Here is a 23,062-nt window from a genome sequence, read left to right on the forward strand (position 1 = left end):
TGACAAACTAGAAGATATTTAAGTTCCCTTTCAACTCTAATGTATATTGTATACATATATGCATATATTTTTACATGTGCACACACATACACCTATATACATATGTATATGTACATATGTACATATGTACAAATAAAGATACATATAAACAGTTCAAATGTCTACATTTTAAAATAAAAGTTATAGTTTAAGAATTATGATTGCATTTTCTATATGTCTCTGTTCCATTCTTTTTATTTTATTTCATTTTTATAAAGGATGAAGGATAAATTTTAATTAAACACATTTATAGTCATGCTAAGGTATCTAAGTACTACGAAGGCAATATATTAGGTTTGTATTTCGAGGGCAGCAGGCTCCACAGTGGTAATGGGATAGGCTATGTGGTCAAACATTTTATGATTAGGAGACATGCGAAATTCTTAAATGACCTCTAGTTCATTCAGCAAAGACCACAAATGATTCAAGTGCAGTTACAGCAGTTTGGGGACAATTTTCATTTCCATAATTTTATTAAAAGAATAAAGAATACTCAAGGGGCAGAGTTTTTAATTTGCATAAATTTTGAGGCAATAAAAGTAAGAAATGTATTTATTTATCTTTTGAAATAATATAGTATTTTCATAACTAATTAAGGGATTTTATCTAAAATATTTTTAAATGAGCAAAAGTACTTCATATGTTTTTAATAAAACAAAGTCAAGTAAATGGTATAATAACAAAGCTGAATAAAATTATAAAAATAAATAGTATTACCTTATGAAGAGCACTTTCCACTGATCTCATATGATTAGCAACACATTCTTTGTCTCTATAAAAAGAAAAGGAAAACATTGGGTTTTATATAAATAAAAATTTTATTAAAACAGTAATAAACTAATATAAATCATTATTGTTAAGAATAAAGGTTAATATTCCTTCAAAAATGTGTAAACTGACTTATTAATAGTATTCTTCCCCCCTCCTCAATTCATACTGTTAAATTGTCAAATTACTAAGGGGAGGAGAACTTCATAGGAAGGAGAGGACTTTAAGGATAAAGTTTCAAGTTAAAAGAATAAACATATTGTTCATAATGGAAAATGTGCTAAAGAAATTAAAGCCTGAATTATTCTCTTGAAAAAATATTTCTAAAATCACACTTGTGTCCATATATTATGAATACAAACATTACCCAAAACAGACTTTGGCCTTTATTTCATGTGTATCATCTTCTGTGTTATAAAATTTAACAAAAATCTACATCATTGCTTTTGACTAGGAATATGTAAAATTATCATAAAATGGCATTTACTTTATTAGATGTACGTGAATTTTTGAAATAGTTAATAAACATAATTACTAAAGGTAAAAAACTATTTTAAAAAATTAGCTACTATTACATTGCTCTTCTATTACAGTGAAATAGACTTATAGATTGTGTAAAATCTTAATAACAATGTTTTTTAGTTTTCCTGTTCATTAACATAAGAGGACTTTACAAATAAAGTTAAATCATTTAATTTTCTTAGAATCAGAGAAAGTTAGAATTGGAAGGGAATTAGAGATGATGAGTTCTAATCACCTCATTTGACAGCTGAGGAAACTGAAACTAAGACAGGTTAAGTGATATTTCCAAAGTCACACTGTTACCATTGGTTAACTACAGAATTGGTAAAGCTTTAAGGCAAAACTGAAGTTACATGAATTTTTAAACTTAAGTTACATGAATTTTTAAAATTTACACACATACACACACACACACACACACACACACACACACACACACACACACACACACACACATATATATGTAAAAACATGGGTATACAATGCTATATTCCTACAAGATTTTGTATCATACCTTCATAGACATATTATGCCATCCTGTCTCTCATATATGCTGCCTCTCTATATGAATATATAATTATGTATAAAAACACATGCCTATGTCTACTTGGATAAGGTTGGTATACATATTGAGAGGCACATGACCTAGAGGATAGAAGGTTGGTTTTGGAACTAGTAAGATGTGGATTGAAACTCTACCTCTGACTTATGGGCTACATGAAAAGCAATGTTATTTAGTTTCTTAGTGTCCCAAATAACTTTCTAAGAATATAAGTTAGAAATAGGTTGCTGATTTTTATCAAGAGAGGGAATTTCTACATGGTAGCATTTCCCACATAGTTAGACCAGAAATATGTACACATATATACATACACAGAGACATATTTATAAAATATAAATTATTATTTGTACATGGGTGATAAATATGGTTGGCTTTTCTGTCAGTCAATCTTTTAATTGAGCAAAAGTGATTTCTCCAAAGACAGCCAGGAATGAATCTACAGATGTGAAGTCAAAAATTCCTAACTCCCTTCCCTGAGATTTAATCTGGTGGTTTCCCTCTTACTTCAGGGTAGCTTTGTGAGAATACTGTTAAATTATTGTCATTATCACATAAATTGTGTTAATACTATTATATACTCTAAGCAGATTATTGTTATATTATGTCACTGTACAAGGAAAAATAAATTTTCTTCAGAATTTTATGGGAGAGAAAAATAAAAAGTATCAAGAAAAATTTTCAGTTTCAGTTTAATGGTTGATTGCAATTTCATTACTGCTAAGAATACAAAATATATCCTTTCTACATTTATGCAGTTTCTCAATCTCTTTTTTTCTTCATAAAGTAATTTCAATTGTTATATACGGTCAGAAAAACCAAAATTCATAATGAAGCCCCTTTCTTAAAATTTTCCTACATATTGATATTGTCACTAAAAATTCCAAAATAAACATATTGATCTTCCTAACTTACTTACCATTTACTTACACAAATGTTTTGTGAACTACAAGATAATATAAACAGAGTTCAATCTTCGAAGAAGTATGTGAGAAAAATTGGTAAATAAGATGTGACTTTTAAAAAGATGAATCAAATATTTCATTCTCAGTAACACAAGAGCTTCAGAGGCAATGACTAAAGAAAGTCAAAACTATGTGTATTGTAAGACTGTACAGGACTTTTATGCTTTTCTGAAGTTTCTCCTTAACATACACCCTTACTATGTTGAGCAAAGTTTTCTTTTTTAAGACTGTATCAGTGAATTTCAAAGAGAAGTAGCTGTACTTTTGTTTGCTAACACTGTATTATCCAGGGCTAAAACCCTGCTCATGAAAGTAAGAATTGATCTTTTTGTCTGTTTTAAGTGATCTCCCCAAGGTCTGCATGCTCACTTTGCTGCCATGCGGAGGGCACTCTCTGCATCATGGATGCTCTCCTCTAGTCGCCGCTTGTCCTGCTCCAGCTGGGTAAGATGTCTATTGAGCTGACGCAAAGATTGATCTTTTCTTCTCAGCTCCATCTTTGCCTCAGAGAGACTCTGCAAGCAGACAGAAAACAGAGTTACTTGTCAGCCCCGATAATTAACTTCAATTTATGCCATAGGCTATTAAACAAAGAATACCGACTGACTGTAAAGTAGATTGGGGCCATTACACACCAAGGTTTAACAAATTTTCTACAAAATTCTTACTCACTTGATAATTAAAAATTATAAATCTGCTAGGATTTAAAAATAACGTGGCTATCAATATTATATACTTGCTTTTGGAAATATTTAGTTTTAATGTATAAGGCAAAAAAATATCATTCACCCTCAAAATTTATGAATATATGAAAACTTCAAGTTCTTAAAATAAAAACATAGAAAGAAATATTTTTTCTACCATTACTTAGCTCCAAAGTTTTACATATTTACATGTCTGCTTGCATCTTGACTCTTTGTATCCCCATGGACCATAGCACACCAGAGAATATAAATGCTAAATGGCAATCCAAGACAATAAAAGAGCCAGATCAAGATCCTTTAAAATATTCAATAGTATTGATATTATAGAAATTGAGAGTATGGAAATACACTTAAAGAAGCTAGGAATATATTTTTCTTTTAATCAGTATTTGCTGTCAAAAACAAACAAAAACACCCTATGATCATGTTTAAGCTAAATGAACCAATGTAATTATTGAATCATTTTAAAATGTTTTAAAATCATTTTAAATTTAAAAATTCATGCTTTTTTCCTATTGCTATCATGCCCCAGTTATTTTTCCATAATCAAGAGAACTTTCCTTTGTGACAAAGTTACAAAGTTAAGCAAAACAGATCAATACATTAGTCAAACCTGAAGATTTATGCCTAATTCCACACTTATAATCTACCATTTCTCTATCTTGAGGCAGAGGGTACTTCAGTGTCAGTCTTTTGAAGTTAAAATTAGTCACTTTATTGATCAAGAGTTTGGAAGTCTTTCAGTGGTGTTTTCCTTTACATTATTGAAGTCAGCAAACATTTAAACTAATCTGGTTCTCCTAACTTCACTCTGACTCAGTTCAAACAAGTCTTCTTAAGTTTCTATAAATTATTCAGCCACCATTATTACACCTCAATAATATTTCACTATATTCACATACCATTATTTGTTAAGCCATTAGACAACTGAAAGATATCCATTTTTTTTTTTACCAGTTCTTTCCTACAACAAAGAGTTGCTATAAATATTTTTTTTTTTCTGTATGTGGGACCTTTCTCTCTTTGATCTCCTTGGAGAATATGTTTATAGTGGTAATTTGGGGACAAAAGTCATATCCAGTTTATTGTCATTTTTATTATAGTTTCAAATGGTTTTACTGCATAGTTCTTCTAATAATTAAATTAGATTTTTTCTTTTAAGTATTTAGATTATTAACTCTTCAAGTATTTGAAAGGCTATTATGTGAGAGATGGATGATATTTTTTTTAACTAGACCCCAGAGAGCAAAACTAAAAGTAGTGGCCTGCTAATGGGGCAAATTAGGCTTAAGAAAAAATTTCCTAACAATTAGAATTATTAGAAAATTCAGTGGAGCACCTCAGGATGAAGTAGCTTCTCTTTTACTAAAGGACTTCAAGTGAAGGCTGAATGACCATATATGTCACCGAGGGAATTCTTTTTCAGGCATAGATTGTATTCAGGGACATCCTATCACTTCTCTCCTAACTTTAAGACTGGGTAATATACTGTCATGTTAATCTCTAATTCTTAAAGTGGAGGTAGGAATTAGCAAGTTAAAACTAAATTATTTAAATTTACCTGGAGATTTATAATGTTGACATCGATGAATAAAAATTTATTCACCAAGTATCAATCAACAATAAAAGATTATTAATACAGAATTTTTTGATTCTACATTTTCAAATAATTTGTTTCTGGTTGAAACTTGACAGCTGGTTCTAAAATTTCAAGCCACTGCAAGGGAACTTCAGTGGACAAATGTGTACTAGACATGACTTCCAATGCTCCTAAGCAGTATGGTCCTAGCCAAGTCATTTCTCTGATTCTCGGTAAACTTTTGAAGACTATAAATTAATTATTTGGGACTGGTCTTGGTTCCCATAGTGGTAAAATAATGGGTCCTTCCTAGAGTGGTTCCCCAAAGGAGAAATATAAGGAACTTCCTCCCTTTCTGTACAGAGGTAGGCACTATGCGTTTCAAACAATGCTTATAATTCACATCAGACTTTTTTTTAATGTTGGTCAGTTTTGCTGATCGGGTTTTTTTTTTCATCTTTTTCATTCTTTGTTACAAAGACTAGCACAGAGTTAAGAGAGATACATTGGGAAAGGTAAATAGGTAAAAATAAAGGATATAATTTTCTTTAGAAATAAGTGGCTCCTTAATGTATAGATAAAATGTAAACTAAAGGCTAAAAACTATTTGCTGCCTTTATGATTATTTTACTCTTTGTTCGTATCTCCTCATTTCTCACCATGCTCCACTACTTTAGGACTTCTCTAACAGCGTTCTCCACCATGCCCCAAGAAATTCATTAGTGGGATAATCTCATAATCCTGTAAGGTCTCATTTGCCTAAATTCTCTACCTCATCTCTAACCTCAGCCTCTTTGACTGGAGGGTGGGGCCACAAACATCCATGTAAGAAGAATTGTCTACTCAGAAATCTCATTTCTCGTCTGGCTGCACTACTTTGGGACTTCTCTGACTGATTTCTCCACCCTGCCTCCAAGGTCAGTGCCTTTTCTCCCCACTACACTCCAGTTTTTCAGCTTCTTTTTGTATATTCTCTTCCTTTGTTAGATTATAAACTCCTTGAGGGCAAGGACATCTTTCCCTTTTTGTACTTGTATCCCCAGCACTCAGGACAGTGTCTGGTACATAGATTGGCACTTAATAAATGTTTATTGACTGTTATCTTCTCTTTTATAATCTTTTTTCACAAAAACATACTTTTTCAAATATTTCTCATTGATAAGGCAATGATCCAAATAACTTGCTGCATACATATGCACAACATACATAGTACATACATAAAAGCTTAATTACAAACTAATGCCAAGCAAAACATTAATGCTTTCAAAAGTTCAGGAGTTTCATTATAAATGTATAGTAAATGCTTATTAAGTGGAACAAAAATGTTAAATCTTCAGAATTAACTGGTCCTTGAAAATTTCCAACAATGTAAAACATATCAAATTACAAAACCCACACGAAACTTTCTCTTGCCAATATTAAGGAATTCCTTAGGAATATAAAAGCATATTTAGAAATCTGAATTCCCCTGAGATCTTCAAAGTAAAAATGCAAAAATATGTACTTCCTTTATGAAGATGTCACTAGTAGAATACATTTGAGTTGTTCCACTTTCAGCAGTAGAATTAATGAGCAAAAATGAAGAATCTATCATATCATTGAGTATTTCTTTCCATAACACATATCTCACCTTTTTAGACTGTTTTATTAGTAGCTAAGATCAAATGGTTTTAAGACCTAGTAGCCAACTTTCTTGTAAGGAGATTCTCAAAGCTTTGCTGGATTTGTCCTTGAATGACAAACCATTATATGCATTAGAAACCATCACTGGGCTAAGACTTCTAGTTTTGTTGGAGCTACTAAAGCTTGCATCTTGTTATTGCCTTTGAAAGCCCAATGTCCAAGATCATTAGTGTGATCTTGGACAAGTCACTGAACTTCTCGAGGCCTTAGCTTTCTTATCTAAAATTAGTGTTCAACTATATGACCTCTAAAGTCCCTTGCCAACTCTGATTTATGACCTTTTGATCCTATTAACAACAATGCATTTATATAGTACATAAAGATTTATAAAACACTTTCCCTCACAACTCTAGAAACTAGATACCTGATATGTGTTGGATTATGAGGGGGAGAAGAGGAATTAGGAGAAGGATATTTTCTTCATTTGAAACAGATTATGTCTCAATGACTCGGTGGGTGGTGTCTGTGAGGAATGCTATGTCTGAAAATTTTATCACTTAAGAAAAATCTGGTGTTGAGATTTTCAAACTTAGGATGCTTTTCTGACAGAAATCATACAGTCCATTGCAGAGTCATAATATTATCCATCCAACAAATATTTACTAAGTGCCTTTTATGTGCAAGGCACTTTGTTAGACACTGGAGATACAAAGATAAAGTGAAAAATAGTCCCTGTTCTCAAGGAGCTTACATTCTACTGTAGAAATGCAGTATGTAAACAGATCACACACACATACTGATGGCTCAAACATCAATAATTTAAGGAAAGAAAGAAAACACTAACAACTAGGGGATATTAAGAAAATCTTCCCAAAGGAGATGGTACATAAGTTGAACTTTGAAGGAAGGATTCCAAGAGGTAGGGGTGAGAAGAGAAGACATTTGAAGCATGAAGGACAACCTGTGCAAAGAAAAAGAGGTAGGAGATGGAATGCCCGATTCAGGGAAGAGCCAAAAGTCCATTCTGAAAAGAACATAGAGTACAAGGAGGAGCCAAGAAGGCATAATCTATAATAAGCCTAAAAAGGAGGCTGAAGCCAGACTGGGAAGTGTTTTAGAAGCTCAAATCAGGAGTTTATATTTTATCCTAAAAGCAATGGTCTATGAAGGAGCTTGAGCACAAGAGTGTCATGGGAAAATCTATGCTTAAGGTAGATTATTTTGGTATCTATATTAAAAATGCATTGGAAAAGACTTGAAGAAATTTGTTTCTAGTTGAAACTTGACAGGTGGTCATACAATTTCAAGTCATTGCAATGGACCTTTAGTGGCTAAATGTGTCCTAGACATGAAGCTGGGTAGACATTTCTGATGCTTATTAGAAGTATGATCCTGGCCAAGTCACTGCTCTGATCATAGGGACCTGTACGACTATAAATTAATGTTCACTTGGAATTGGCCTGGGTTTCCAGACTGGTGAAATAATGGGTCCAATTAGGTAGACATTAAAATGGTTCAGATGAGAAGTGATGACAACCTGAACTAGAAGGACGTGGGAGTGGAAATGAGACAGTTGGAAGAGATGTTGTAGAGGTACTGTCAATAGTATTTTACAAATAATCAAACCCTTTCCAGTTTTAAAAGGTGTTCCAAATCTTGCCCTATACTGCCATCATCTTCAAGTATCTAGGTTCTTAGTCATACACCATGAGAAAGTAGAAGATTATAACTTTAGCAAGTTAGATAATGGAAATGTTATTCCCATTTTACAAATCAGCAAACTGAGGCTCAAATAAATTACATGACCTGATCATGATCATAAAGCTAATAGAAGTCAAAGTAGGTATCTGAAGAGATGTCTTCTAATTCCAAGTGTAGAGCTTGGTACATTATATTTCAGTAAATGGTTTCCTTTTTTCTAGTCCCAGTTATAGTTAATAGAATTACTGTCTGAGAGACCTGCCAGGGGTGAAGGATATAGACTATAGCTTTATAATAGAACGATGCTAACTTCCCCCATAGAAGAATCAACCCCAAGGTCTTGACATCAGTATAAAATTGACTTTTTAAAAATTTTGTAACAATTTCAAAGATATAAATTATGACATTAACACAGGTACATACATGTGTGTGTATGTATACATGTCATTGCCATTTCAACTGCATACATCATTCATCTACCATACTCTGTCCTACAGAATAGACATCTTCATGGATGGATGAACGCCCTACATTAGTACCAAAAAAATCTTCTGAAAAAATGTTCTATATACATAGACAGTTAGAAGCAAGCTCTACAAAGTGGCTAAACCAAAAATTAAAACAAAAAAATCAAGAATAATCATAAGAGAAAATGTGGCATAGTGGATTGAGGGCTGGCCTAAGAGTCAAGAAAACCTGTGTTCCATTCCCACTTCTTGGCATCTATGGGCTGTATGAACCTGGATAAACCATTTAATCTCTCAATGCCCCAAGCAAACTTGAGAACAGGGGCAATGTTATCTATATTAGGAAGGCAGAGGAAAGGAAGTTCCTCACAGGAAGGTCCCTATAACTAATGAAATTACATGTACAATTTTTTTTAATGCCTATCAAATTTAACAACGTTACTCTACATTTTAAAGGGGTAAGGAATACCCCCACAAAACAAATTCAAACACCAATGACTTAACTGTCTAAGTAGAAAAGATTCTACTCAATGGCCCAGGCACAAGGGCACTCATTCTTCAAGGGTCAAATGTTGATTTGAAGAATCAAAATTTTAGTCCTATCATCCCATCCAGCTCCCCTACCTTTGTGCATTAAAAGGGAACTGTTGAAATTCCTAACACTGCACTTGAAATAATATGCCTTTTTTATTGAGCTTCTTTTTCTTCTGTTCAGATTGATCTAATTAAAACCCTTGATAAACTTTATGGACTCTAATATTTCCGAGTGAGCGACTGAAACCAAGAGGGTGCGCCTCCAGGCAGCGAGGCAGCAATGATAAGCAGCAGGTTAGCCACTAATTTCTCAAGCAGGGTAGATTGTGAAAAGTGTGATGTTCTGATATCCAAGAAACTGTTCAGGAGAGAATAGGATAAATCAAGTTTAATAACTCTGCTCCTAATTGTTCCCCCAATGCTCAACTCTAATTACTTGGAGAACTCTCCTGACTGTCACCTGATATTAAGTTGTTGGAGGCTGAGCCTGGAACAGTGAGATAATCAATAAACATTTAGTGGGGAGAAGAATGAAGATCCTGTTAAGCAGTGGGAACCTGCAGCACCCAAAGCCCTTCTGCTCATGAGAAAACCTATGGGACACCCATAGTGATTGCAAAGCAATAATCCAAAGCACTGTTTTTAGGCCTTGAGGCCTTTAGGCAACAGTACGTTTGAGAAAAAAAGGTTAACACGGTCACCCTAATTACAGCCCACTTTCACATACTTCATATATAAGCGAAGACAAGCCAATTAGGTAGAAAGGAAGATAAGGGAAGTTTTATTTGTATACTAATTAAACCCCTGATGAAATTAAAGGAAAAACATACAGCTCTGTAATTGTGTCTGAGAAAGGTCACTTCAGGTTCAGTTATCAGAACAGCACAGCCTTGAGATATTTCACTTAATCCACAATATAGCTCTCACTTTGTATCCTGGGCCTTAATATTTACAAAACTAAGAAAATTTCAAAACCTGATAGTGCATTTGTCTTTAAACATTGCTACAAATAATTTCAATTGTTAAAAAGTGAAGTCTAAATAAGATAAGTTTAAAAAAAGAGAGAAAGTAGGGGGGGAAAAAACGCTATCCATAAAAAACCAGTACGTCACAATGCTAATTCTTAAAGATGCTGAGTTTTCACTTTATAGACAAAAGATTTTAAAATAGCTTTCAAAAATCAAGCCCCTACGTTGCCTATACTTAGTAAACTGATCTTTAGTGTAATTTTTATATATATTTAGAAATTCATAGGATCATTGAACGTTGTGCTCCATTGTCCACAGAGTACCTTATGTACAAACTCACTTACTATCAGAATTCTCATGTCTTAAGAAGAATATGATAAGCAATTTGCAATTGGTGAGATTAAATTAACAAGATGAAATAAAAGTGAAGAAATGGGGAAAGCAAGTAAGATATAGGAAACTTCAAAAATGGAAAGCACTGGGATATTTAAAGTGCTACAAATACATTTTTTCCTCAGGCTTAAAACATTTGTGGTTGGAAATCTTTTTATAATAAATTGTGAACTGAAAAAATATTTTGTCCATTATCTCATCTTGTCAAAACATTTGATTAAGTAGATATCTATTTTGCAGCCCTCTTGAAAAGTTCTTTAAAATCTAGCATAAAAAAATTACTAAAAATATGCCTGTGCACTTCAGCACAGACAAAAATGTGAAACTATAAAAAATGCACACAGGACATAACTGTGATGGTGATGAAAAAAATTTTTGAAAATATAAGAGTTATAAAATTAAGGCTGCTCATTAAAACAATTTCTTATTACATATGGTATCAAACACTAAAAAGTTCTACATATGGATTTGAATACATCAAAAATGAACCACTCTGAATCCCTGATAGATGCTTGATGTCCAGGGAATAGTCAAACAGGTCTTCCACATGAGGGTGCACACCAAGTAGTGCTTTAGGCCATTAGACCAACCAGGAAGACAGTGACCCAAGGGATGATGCAGCTTGTCCAATGAGAAATGTCTATGGCTCTGCATTCCTACAGAATAAAAGCTAATGGTTCACTAATTTGGAACAAAAAGCTAACAGTACAAAATGATAGTGGGAAAAACAAAACAAAGACAATGAGCTAATTTCTTAACCATAAGAACAGCCAAAATGCATAAATAAAAGGTATTTGTTACTGCTCCCTAGGGGTATACTGTCCTATGTTGGGATGGATTAAGTAAAATACCTGAAGGCTCCTAGAAATTGAGAATGAAAAAAGAAACAGAAAATGTTGGCTATTGAGTTTTCTCTTATGTTAGTAACAGGTATACAGGATTTTAATATACTGATTGTGTGGCACAAACAATACATTCACAAGGAACTGTGAATTTAACATTTCATATTTTCTCAGAAAATTCTAATATAAAGCTATATCATTCTGGATTTCTCTCATCAAAAAAAGTATTAAGAAGATAAAAGAATTTAGAGCTACAAGTAAAATCTGGGATCATCTGGCCAACATACTCATTTTTTCAGATGAGAAATTGAAGCTAAGAATGGTTAAGTGATATCTACAGTCACACAAGTTTAGCACAGTGTCTGTCTGGCACACAGCAAACACTTAATAAACATTTATTAACTGATATTTATTAAGTCTCTGGACTGCAAATCCACTTTATAAAGCTCTTTTTCTAAAAGGAAATTTCTCCAACAAGATGGCATTTTATAGACAGGTAAAATTTGTTCTAATAACATCTACATAAAGAAGGCAGGTTGAAAATTATTATAAACTGAGGCACTCACAAAATGAGTCTACGAGGTCAGTGAGGAGGTCCTGCAGCATTCTACAGCCAGTAAACAATGTCATTTAGGCAAAATTATCTGGAGGACTCTGTATGGGACAGTGGCAAACTCTGTTAGGGATGTTTCATGCTTCACTTGATACTTATAATCAGAGGATCACTGAAGCAAGTTTTCTCGCTGGTTGCATCTATCAAAGAATTCTGTATAATCTCACCAGTCTTCAAAGTATTTGAAAAGCTATCATGTGGAAGAGGAAGTAAGATGTGTTCAGCGGGGCCAAAAGGGGAAGAATTCACAGGAAAGCATGGAAGGTACAGAGTAAGATAGGCTGCATGTGAAGGAAAATTGCCTCAGTTAGCAATATCCAAAAGTAGAATGGGCTCCCTCAAGATGTAGTCTATGACTTTAGTGCAGGCCCTTGAGCAAAGGCTGAAACTGGGACTGATAACCTCTTACTGATGCTGTTTGGATGCAGATTAGACTTCAGGACCCTTCTGAGGTGCCTTAACAATGTGAGAGTATATGATTATGTAAAAGGAAGTGGAAGGAACAAGATAGAATTTGTTTCTAGCTTCTATGTCATTAATTTAATATTAATTTTTTAAATTTATCCATCTTAAAGGATTACAGTTAGAATGTTTTATAAACCATGAAGTACAATGGAAACATTGCACAGGCACACACACACACACACACACACACACACACACACACACACACACACACACACATATATATATATATATATACTAACGTGCATAAAATTCCTTCTGCATTTGGAATTGAATTTGGTATTATATGTCACCCTGCCTTGTTTTATACTTTGTAGAGTACTTATGCTCAGATAATTAACACAGCTCTACCACCAAAGCAGAAGAGACAGAAAGAAATATCTCTAACTATGTGTGATAAATATTAAGCAAAAATGAAATTACATGCAAATATCTACCCCTTGTCCAGATAAGTATTTCCAAACATATGGCCATCATAGGAAGTATATGATTAGATAAGTAACAAAACTGGATTTGGAAAAGAAACACAAATAAACTGAGTAAATGAGCTGTGGATATTCACCTTTAAAATTTCAAATCACAGTGCAAGATTTTGCTGTATAATATCTATTGATCATTGAAACCATGCTGTTACATATTCCCACATATTCCTTTGAAAATATACTTCTAAATTTCTGCCCATAATAAAAAAGGAATATAGTCTTCCCTAGTAAAATAAAGAACTACATATTAAAATGTAATAACAGAAAGAAAAAAGAAAAAGACATTTGTGATCATTTAAAATTTACTTAAGACTAAATTATTAAGACACATATAGTATACAAAATGGTGGCAAGGGTTAAATAATGAGGGAGATGTGGGAATGATGGGAACCAAGATATTAACGTATCTCAAAAGACAAGAGGAGGAGTGTTGTGAAGAAAATAGCAGAAATTCTCTCAACTGGAAAATATACTCAGAAAAGTGCAGAATAGACAAGCAGTAGCTAGATTTATTGTGACACACAGCATGTAACCAGTAATGTGACAGTAATGTTTTTGCAGCATATAAAGCAAACTACATCAGCTGTTCTACAGATCTCATGAGACAGAAACTACCTGAGGATGGCAACCTGCATAATGCTATCATAATAAAATCAACTTTGATGTGGTTTCTAAGTTCTCTTAGAAGAGACCTAGAAATGTAAGAGAATAAATTATGTATGGTTTTGGCTTAAGCTATATATGCATATATATGTGTGTGTATATATATACATATAATATATATAGATATATAGATATAGATATATAGTGTGTGTGTGTGGGTGTGTGTGTTTATGTGTCTTTATGTATGTATGAAAACTCAGGGAGTTCTGAAACTTAATTCCTTTCTCAGTTTCTTATCCATGAGATCATCATTACCTGAAGTTGCCTAATTCTTGGGTGTGGCAATATTTTAAATGACTTGAATTAGATATATTAACAAAAAGAAGGGGAAATGATCATTCAAAATTCAAAGAGTATTTTCACAGTATTATTTAAATTCAATCTGTAAATTAATGTAATAGAAAAGTACCAAATGGAGTATAAAAATAAAGAAAATATATAACTATATAGAGCACTGGTTGGTTATGGTTTGAGTTTCCATATTACAATCATAAGGAATTTTGGTTTGAAAAATGGTTCAAATAGAAGTGTTTAACACTTCTTTACATTGTTTAACAGAATGGCTAAAGCTCCTGAAAAAGAAATTAACCTAAAAAATATTTTAACAAAGTCTTACACAAACAGATCATCAAGACAAGAGGTGCCCCTGCATTCTCAAAGGCTTTGTTTACCATTGCAGCATAAACTTTAGCAAATCTTCTGAGAAACGATTAAAACATTGAAAATGGTTTCAGACATAATCTGTATTTCTATCAATTATTGAGCTCAATAATTTGGACAATCTAATGACTCAATTTTTAAAATCTAGGCCATTTTAAGTTTGAAAGATAAACATAAAAAATCATTTTCTTTATTTTGATCATAGGTGTTTAATAATTTGTAACCTGACTACTTCACTGTACCTTTGTACACTAGAGTCCTGGGGTTTCCTAAACAACTGCTCAAATACTGAAAATATGACTACGGAAACATATTTTTCCACTATTATAAATTCAAAGGTACATCTCCATAGAAAAAATTTAACCCCTAACCTTGAACAAAAATCTTACTTAGGAATTTTAACCTGAACTGATAACAGATCAGTATTCCTTTTTTCAATGTAGTGTTTAAATCTCTCTTAGAATTGTTAGAGGGAAAAAATAGTCAGTGACAATTCACATAACCACTTCATCTAACTGAATGCATAAATATTGTAAATAGTCATCTCTACAAAATCCCCAGCTAGTCATCCAGCCTACCTTTAAAGTTCTCTAGAGACTGGAAAATTCATCTCTCCCAAGATAGCCTTTTCCACCTTTGGATGGCTCTTATCAAGAAATTTTTCCTTATATCAAGTGAAAATTTGCCTCTTTCTAACTTCTACTTAATCTCCTAGTTATTTCCTCTGGGGACAAGCAAGATGAACTAAACCCATATTACAATAATAGCCCTTCCAATACTTGAAGAGAACTGTTGCCCTAAAGTCTTTTCGGCTCCAAGTTAAACACTCCTGTTTCCTTCAACCAATCCACATATGATATAGTTTAAAATCTTTTCACTATTATAATAGGATTCTGTTCAAAATTTAAATATTTAGTAGTCATACTGGTAGTTCTCTGCATATTGAACAAAATCCATTAATAAGAAACCTCACTGACATGTAACTACCCCAAGTCATTCATTCATCAAATTCTCGGTAAAGAGAGAAAAAGTGATAGCATATCTTTAAAAGCTGATATTAATTTATCCTTGAATACATCCCCGAAAGAGATTTCAATATTCCTTACTAGCCTACTCTCATCAGTAAACTAAGCATTTGTGCTTCAGGACCTCTCATGTTTGTAAAATCACTGTCATCCTCATTACCACAACTCAAATTTATATTAACACTAAGACTTACAAAGAATTTTCCTTAAGAAATAATCAGTACAAACATTATCCTCACTTTATTGATGAGAAAAATTGAGTAACAAAAAGATTTAAGTGACTTGATTACTGTCTTACACAAAGTATCAGAATGAGAGTTACATTTGAGATCTTTTGTCTCTGAGACCATTGATCTCTCCATTACACCACTTGAGTGGAACTCTATAAAATGAACCTAAAGTGCAGGACCAGTTAAATATTAGATTTAAATATTGGATTTTCAAAGTAAAGTTGATCTGAAATGTACATGACTATCATTTGTAAATTAATGATAGTATGGATCCATGTTGGATAATTCCTTTTATTTTCTTTTACAGAAAGCAGTGAACTTTCCAACAAGTGACACGCTGCCAGACTGGTCTTAAAACATTCCCCTGTAGTTCCAGAGATATCATTTGATGCTAGACACACAACCTCTCCAAAACCCGTTCATAACTAAAACAGCAAAGTGCACTTTTTCTAAGCAATATCATGCATAACCCCTTCAGCCTCTCTTCCACTGGCAATGCAGAAGGCAGCCTCATTACAGAGTTATTACAACAAGACGTAGCTCATTGCCATGGGCTCACTGTGATGGAATTCCACTGAAATATTTGAAACAAAGATGAGCTACATTAAAGAATGAATCTTTGTAGCATAGAATCTCTAAATGTATTTTAGTAACGTAATTTGCCAAGGAATTCAGAAGTCAAAAAAGTTGCTTTAGGAATGAAATGCATAATAAACATAGTAACATTCCAAATTATACCCCTGAAATAACTAAAGAAGAATTAATTGCTTAAGCTCTTGTATTCATCCACTGGCCACAATGAAATAGTTCGTTTAACTCTTTGGTTGGAGTCTGCCCAGAAATTAATAAGATTTTATCTACTTGTAAAGAGAATCAATGACAATACAGCATACAATTAATTAATTATTTAATTGATTTGAACAATGTTTTTGTGGAGAAATGTGCACCTTTTACCATTTAAAAGATATTTTACAATATTGTTATGAAAAAATAAAAGTGTGGGGGGAAAAAACCTTACTATCTATCAGTGGTGCCCAGTCTGACTGACAGTTTAGGCTTCTTGGCAGCTGAAGGTTCTGGCAAACAGCTTCTTTAGCTGTGTGATCAATTAACCACTAACAAAACCCTGAGACCAGAATAGAGGTGGGAAGGGCTTGAGAAATTATAATGTATGTAACAAAAGGAAACATGCCTGAAAGACAGACTCCAAACATTCATCTCTTGTCCAAATGACCCCTAATGGGAAACTAAAAAATTATGAGACAAAGGAGTTATGTAGTTACCATGTTTTCCCTTTCTGAATGAGTCTGTGGTTAAAAAGGAATATGGGCATCTCCAAGAGAGATAGATGCATAGACAGATAGACAGACAGATAAGATAAGGTAGATATAAAATTTGTACAGCATTGATAAATGCCATTTTGAGATACATGCGTGTGTACATACATACATATATATACACACACATATCCTCATTTTAAATGGGATTTGCTAGCCTAACTTAATTACATATATATGTTATATCACTATGATTAACAAAATTTTTCCTTAAAAATGTTTATACTTCTAGTTCATCTAGATCCATAAGGACTATACTAATTTCATTTGATTTTAATGAACATTTATAAAATGCCCAGGAAAGAAAAAGCATTGTTCTAGTTGATAGGAACACAAATACAAAAATGAAAGTAGTCCCCACCCTCAAGGAATGTGCATCCTCTTGGGGACACATTAACTTCCAAGTTCAGTGTTAGAACTGCATTACCTCCTAAGGTGGTGAGTAAGAGAGAGAGACAGGGAGAGACAGAGACAGAGAGAGAGACAGAGAGGAGGGTGAAAGGAAGAACACTGGGGACCATGTACCTTAAGAACTTAGGGAAAGGACACGTATCCAGCAAGGGAAACAAAGAAGGAACAGCTAAAGATGAAGAAAAACTGAGAGAGTGGATTATTACAATGACTGGGACAATCACAATTTCAATCTATTCTTAACCCCTTAAGGACAAAGACGATCTGTTATTTTGCATTTTCATCCCCAGACCTATAGAAGGCCTCTGGAATATTAGGTAGATGCTCTATGGAAGATTTCAGGAAAGTTCTATGGACAGGAATCACATAAGATAATCAGGCACATATATGCTGGAAAGGAGCATCAATAGGGTTATTCTCACCCTGATAAGAACAAACCCTCTGGAGTGCTAAAGCATCTTCATAGCCCAGAACTATGACTTAGACTTGGTAGGTAGAAAATAGTTAGGGAACTGGGTTTATTGAACTGAATTTTGAAAAAAGCTTAAAATGCATTTTATTGACATCTTCTAATTTTACATTGCCAGTAATTTCCCATTGTATTCCCCCACCAACCCACTCCTTGAAAGTTATCCCTTATAATAGGTTATGAAGAAAAGAAGAAAAGAAAATGTTCCATAACAATTTTTAAAAAATCTAAAGTCAAATGAAGTCTTCCACACCCACTGCCCCCCACTGCTCTAAAGGAGACAAGGAGGGGGAGGCATGTCCGCTTTGTGGAAATTAGGAGCTTAAAAGATATGAACTAGCTAGTTTGACTAGGAAAAAGTAAAATCAAAATTAAACATGAAAAAAAGAGAAATTACAACAAATGAGTAAATAATCCTAGAAATTTTGTTTACCCATATGAAACTACTTGGTTGAATGATAAAAGCTTATAATCACAAAAAAGAACATCAGAGTTCATGAACATGGAAGTAGCATATTTGTGGCTTATAGCAAGATCAAGTGCACGACCACCTCGATGTGTAACTAAGGTAAAACAGGTGAAGAGGTAATGGTAATCGAGGAGTCTGAGGTACTGAGAAGTTAAGAATATTGTTGAAGTCCCCTAGTATAAGGGCAGGAGTCAGGCGACGGAGAAAGGCAGTGAACCAGGAACTAAACTCATTAAAGAAAGAAATAGAATATACACAGAGGGAGAGGAAGGGCAGTAAATGAAGACTACCAGGATCTAAACTGAATGACAAATTTGAATAATATGTACCTCAAAGTAGGAGAGGTTGCTGAGTGATAGTAGGAGAAGACAGGTCTGGAAGTAGCAATGGGAAACAAAGAATATTCTGACCCCCTCATCATGGTAAATCAAGGGAGGAGGTACCACCAATGCTGGGAAGTGGGATTAGCAATACAGCGTGATTAGAAGGGATCTAGGTCTCCATAACTGTAAAGATGAAGCAAATTTACATATTATAACAATTAACGTCCATCTTTCTTTTAAATATACAGAACCATGCAGCCAGTAGTATAAGATATAATTGAGGAAATCAAATTGTATCCCAATTTAATACTTATCACCATGAAAGACATTCTAGTTATTAACTATAAAAAAGGCCTTTGAATATGAGAACAGTATAAAGAAATCAAAAATTTTGCACTCAAAATATTTAGCTCTCAAAAATTCTGCAACCTACATCTGTAAAGAGAAATGTGTATGTATACACACAATTATTTTTTAAGATAAACATTATTTTCATAAGAATATGTGACTGCAGAAACACTGAACTATACCTTAGTATGAAATTGCACTAGTAACGATTCAAATAGGTGGTGAGGATATTAAACATGTTAAACTTTTTTTTTGGTCCAGATCTAAAGAATTCATCAGTCAAAAGAATTTTCAATTTGCTAATTCCCTCCTAGATACATTCTGAGAGATTGCTTTTGATACTGAAAAGTTAAATAATGTACACTGGGTCACATAGCTAGCATGTACCAGAGTCAGGATTTGAACCACCATCTTCCAGACTTCCTGGCTGGTTTCCTATTTGCAATATCTTAAGACAAAATAAGGCTAGAAAATTAGCTGACTGTATGAATCATTTGGCTGGGGCAGCTAAGTGACAGTGGATGGAGCACTGGGCTTGGAACCAGAATATGACATCTTCATGAGTTTAAACCTGGCTTAAGACATTTACAGGCTGTGTGACCCTGAACAAATCACTTAACCCTGTTTGCCTCTGTATCCTCATCTGTAAAATAAGTTGGAAAAGAAAATGTAAAAATACTCCAGTGTCTTTGCTAAAAAAAACCCTAACATGGAACCATAAAGAGTCAGACATGAAAGAAGCAACTCAACAATGACACAACAAAAATAAATCATTTACCATATAATTTACATCTAACTATATGATTCACATTTATATTTGGTTATTATCATTTATCCATCCCTCTGGACATTAGAAGACTTTCTGAGTATAGACACTAAAGGAATTAATGTTCTAACCTTTTTTAGTTCCTAACATAATATGCCCATCATAATAAACATCTGTGGTATTCAAGTAATTAGATACTCTAAAGACTAGTTTTTTGCTTATCTAAAAATTGTTAGAATAACAGGACACAGGTCTCTTATATCAACAGTATCTCCAAAATGGCTGCCATTTGTTTGTAAATTTACATGAGAAGCTCTCTCGCTGATCTTGAGGCAGGTTCAGTGTTCAGACCCTACTTCTGAAACAGGACAAAACCACATGAAAAAGAGCCTGTTTTATCTCCCGCGGCAGTTCTTACTGGCCTGTTAATAAGGATCCTTGTATAAAGCATTTATCTATCAAGTATCATGCTGGCATTTAGCCAAGCCTTTAATATTCAAAGAGAAAACTGACAAATATGCTTCACACTGTAGGGTTTCAGGTCTTCTACTTTTATGGAGGTTAATATTATCCCATACATTTTTTCCAAGTGTAAAACAGTACAAAGGCCATGCCAGCATTCCAAAAGAAGATCAAAGCACTACAAAGGCATGCTTATTGGGTAACTCCCTTCCCTCTGGAAATTCGATCTGAAGTACAATTCCTTAAAGGCAAGTGCTGTTGGTTTCTGAATTGGACACTTTAAAGTAATCAAATGTACTGCAACAGCACTATAACAAAAATAAAAGATGAATACATTAGCTGAATATTTTTTCTAGACAAAAATATGTGATAATTAAGGCTACAGAGATTATCTGTAAAATGTATAAATCATCATCACATAATCATGTAGAAGATAGGAATATATGCTTAGCTAATTGCCTCTAAAGTTTTTCTGTCTCCTCATTTCACTGCAAATGCAATAGTCTGTAACTGGTATCTTGAATTAGTGACTATAATTCTATTAAATAAATGTCTGAAGAAAACAATCACTGAGTCTCAGATGAATGAAAAGTGAATTCTTAACTTTCTGCAAGGGTATGAATTAATTTTGGTCAACCCTTTAAACAATAATGTATTATTTGCTAATAACATAAAACTCAAAGATTGAGTATTTTCACATTCAGCAAACTATGGATTTTGAAATTAAAATAAATTAACATTATATCCAGAATGTTTAAGTGACTAAGTTAAGTAGCACTTTCCTGGTGATTTCAAAAGAATTGGTTTTCTAAATGCCCAGACTAACTTCCTCAACATCATCATTAGAAATACTTTTTAAGTACTTTCCTGTATGAGACACTCTTGAGAAGTAAATGCTGCCCCTTACCTTTGGGAAGATTACGGCTGAAGACAAACTACCAGAATACGCACAGAAAATTATGAACAGGCTAAATATAGATAGCGAGGAGATAAGCTGTCATTGTGATAATATTTACAGGTCAAAAATGAAGTGTATTAAAGGGAAGGTAAATGAGAAAAGCCACGAACTTCAAAGAGGCTCTGGAAACAGACTTAGCACTCTACAATTCCAGTTAACCACTTTATAAAGCATGTTTCATTTAATGAAAGAATCATGTAGGTACAAAATTCTTTAAACTGGTAATATTCTTCAAAGATTTACTTAATACTTATCATGGTTATTTCATTTCCAAAGAAGAGAACTGTCTTTGTTTTAAGTGCTACTTAGCATCTTCAAAATTACTTTAAATTATTGCAGATTATTTCTGTTGTGGATAGTAAAAGGTTAATTCAGCTTTTACAATTCTAAAATAACACCACTCAAAGGCTCTGGTTCATTAAATACAGAAAAACCAACTGAAAATTAACTGCATCTAAGAAAGGTTGATTATGAAGTATAGTTAAGCAAGGTCAAACTAAAGCAAAAAGCTATTAATTTCCAATTTCATGCTAAAATATGCATTCAGCATTCCATTTGAACAGTCATCTCCACATTAGTTTATCTATGGAGTTTCAGAGTTAAAAGATAAAAAAATCTTTATGGTGTCAAACTTAACAGCAAAATAAAAGAAGTTCATGGGAAAAGTTGATTAAGGTGAAAAGTAAATGCACCCTATGGACATTTCCTCTAAGCAATACTCCCTTATAAAAACAATCCAAAAAAAACCCCAACAACTTTCCAACTACAAGGGACTTGAGGATTACAACAAAAAATGCATAAACAAGGAAGTCGTAAGTGCTACTATTTAGGCTGCGAGGGGAAAAAAAAAGTGGTTTAGAACATAAAACCCACATTCAGTTTTATCGGTCTATTGATTGCTTGCGCACATCTCAAGGTAATGTGGTCACTTTGTAGTTGATTCAATAATATAAAAAAATCTCTGAGGAATCTGGATTTAACAAGAAGCTGCCCTGCATTTTTTTTTGAATGAAAATCCAAAGCTACTTTAAGCTTAAAACTAAGTGGAATAAGTGATATAAGCAAGTAGATGTGTTTAACAACTATGCATCATACTTATGCAATAATCCCAATTTTCTTCCAAAGTCTCAGTCAATAAATCTCTCACTGTACCATAAATTCCAAGGTCATGGAGAAAGGTGTTTATTAGTATAATTACAATGTAACCATAACACCATTAAGCCTCCAGTTTCACATTTTAAAAGTTAGTAAAAATTGAAGATTAATAAAGTCAAAAGAATGAGTCATTATACACTAAGAAATGCTTACTATCATTCCCCAAATCTATACCCTTTATTAATTCTAAATTTCTTTTTAAAAAGGAACATTTTAAAAAATTATTTGCAAAGTATTTTTGTGATAACTGGAAGATATAGAAAAAACAAAAGGTTAACAAACAAAAAAGTAGTCTTCTGAAAACAACCAGTTTCAACAGATTGAGCCATATAAATTTAAGTTGAAAAAAATAACCATCTAAATCAAGCTTTCTTATATAACAGGCACTGTAGATGCCACCCAGCTCTTAAACAGGGTTTAAGACTTTGGCTCTGGCAAGACTGAATAAAAGCAACATCACAATGAAGTCTTGTTTTAAAACCCAGACGCATCAAACTCAGTCCCTAACCAGGTTAACATGCAACAAGGAAAATGTTTAACATAAGTAAAAATGTAATTAATA

The 23,062-nt window shown here is 33.2% G+C and overlaps 1 protein-coding gene across 13 annotated transcripts in view; it reads right to left on the reverse strand.

Annotated features, from left to right (window-relative positions):
• CCDC171 (coiled-coil domain containing 171) overlaps nucleotides 1-23,062 on the reverse strand; it is a 509,668-nt gene that overhangs the window by 167,988 nt on the left and 318,618 nt on the right. For all 13 annotated transcript variants that reach the window (XM_072655937.1, XM_072655913.1, XM_072655979.1 and 10 more), the window contains 2 exons: nucleotides 3,223-3,368; nucleotides 757-811 (listed from right to left, as the gene is read on the reverse strand). In XM_072655937.1, the coding sequence (XP_072512038.1) occupies nucleotides 757-811; nucleotides 3,223-3,368 (201 nt within the window). The remainder of the gene's footprint in view (nucleotides 1-756; nucleotides 812-3,222; nucleotides 3,369-23,062) is intronic.

The sequence above is a fragment of the Notamacropus eugenii genome, chromosome 1 (genome assembly GCF_028372415.1).
Source record: "Notamacropus eugenii isolate mMacEug1 chromosome 1, mMacEug1.pri_v2, whole genome shotgun sequence".
In the NCBI taxonomy this organism is placed as follows: domain Eukaryota; kingdom Metazoa; phylum Chordata; class Mammalia; order Diprotodontia; family Macropodidae; genus Notamacropus; species Notamacropus eugenii.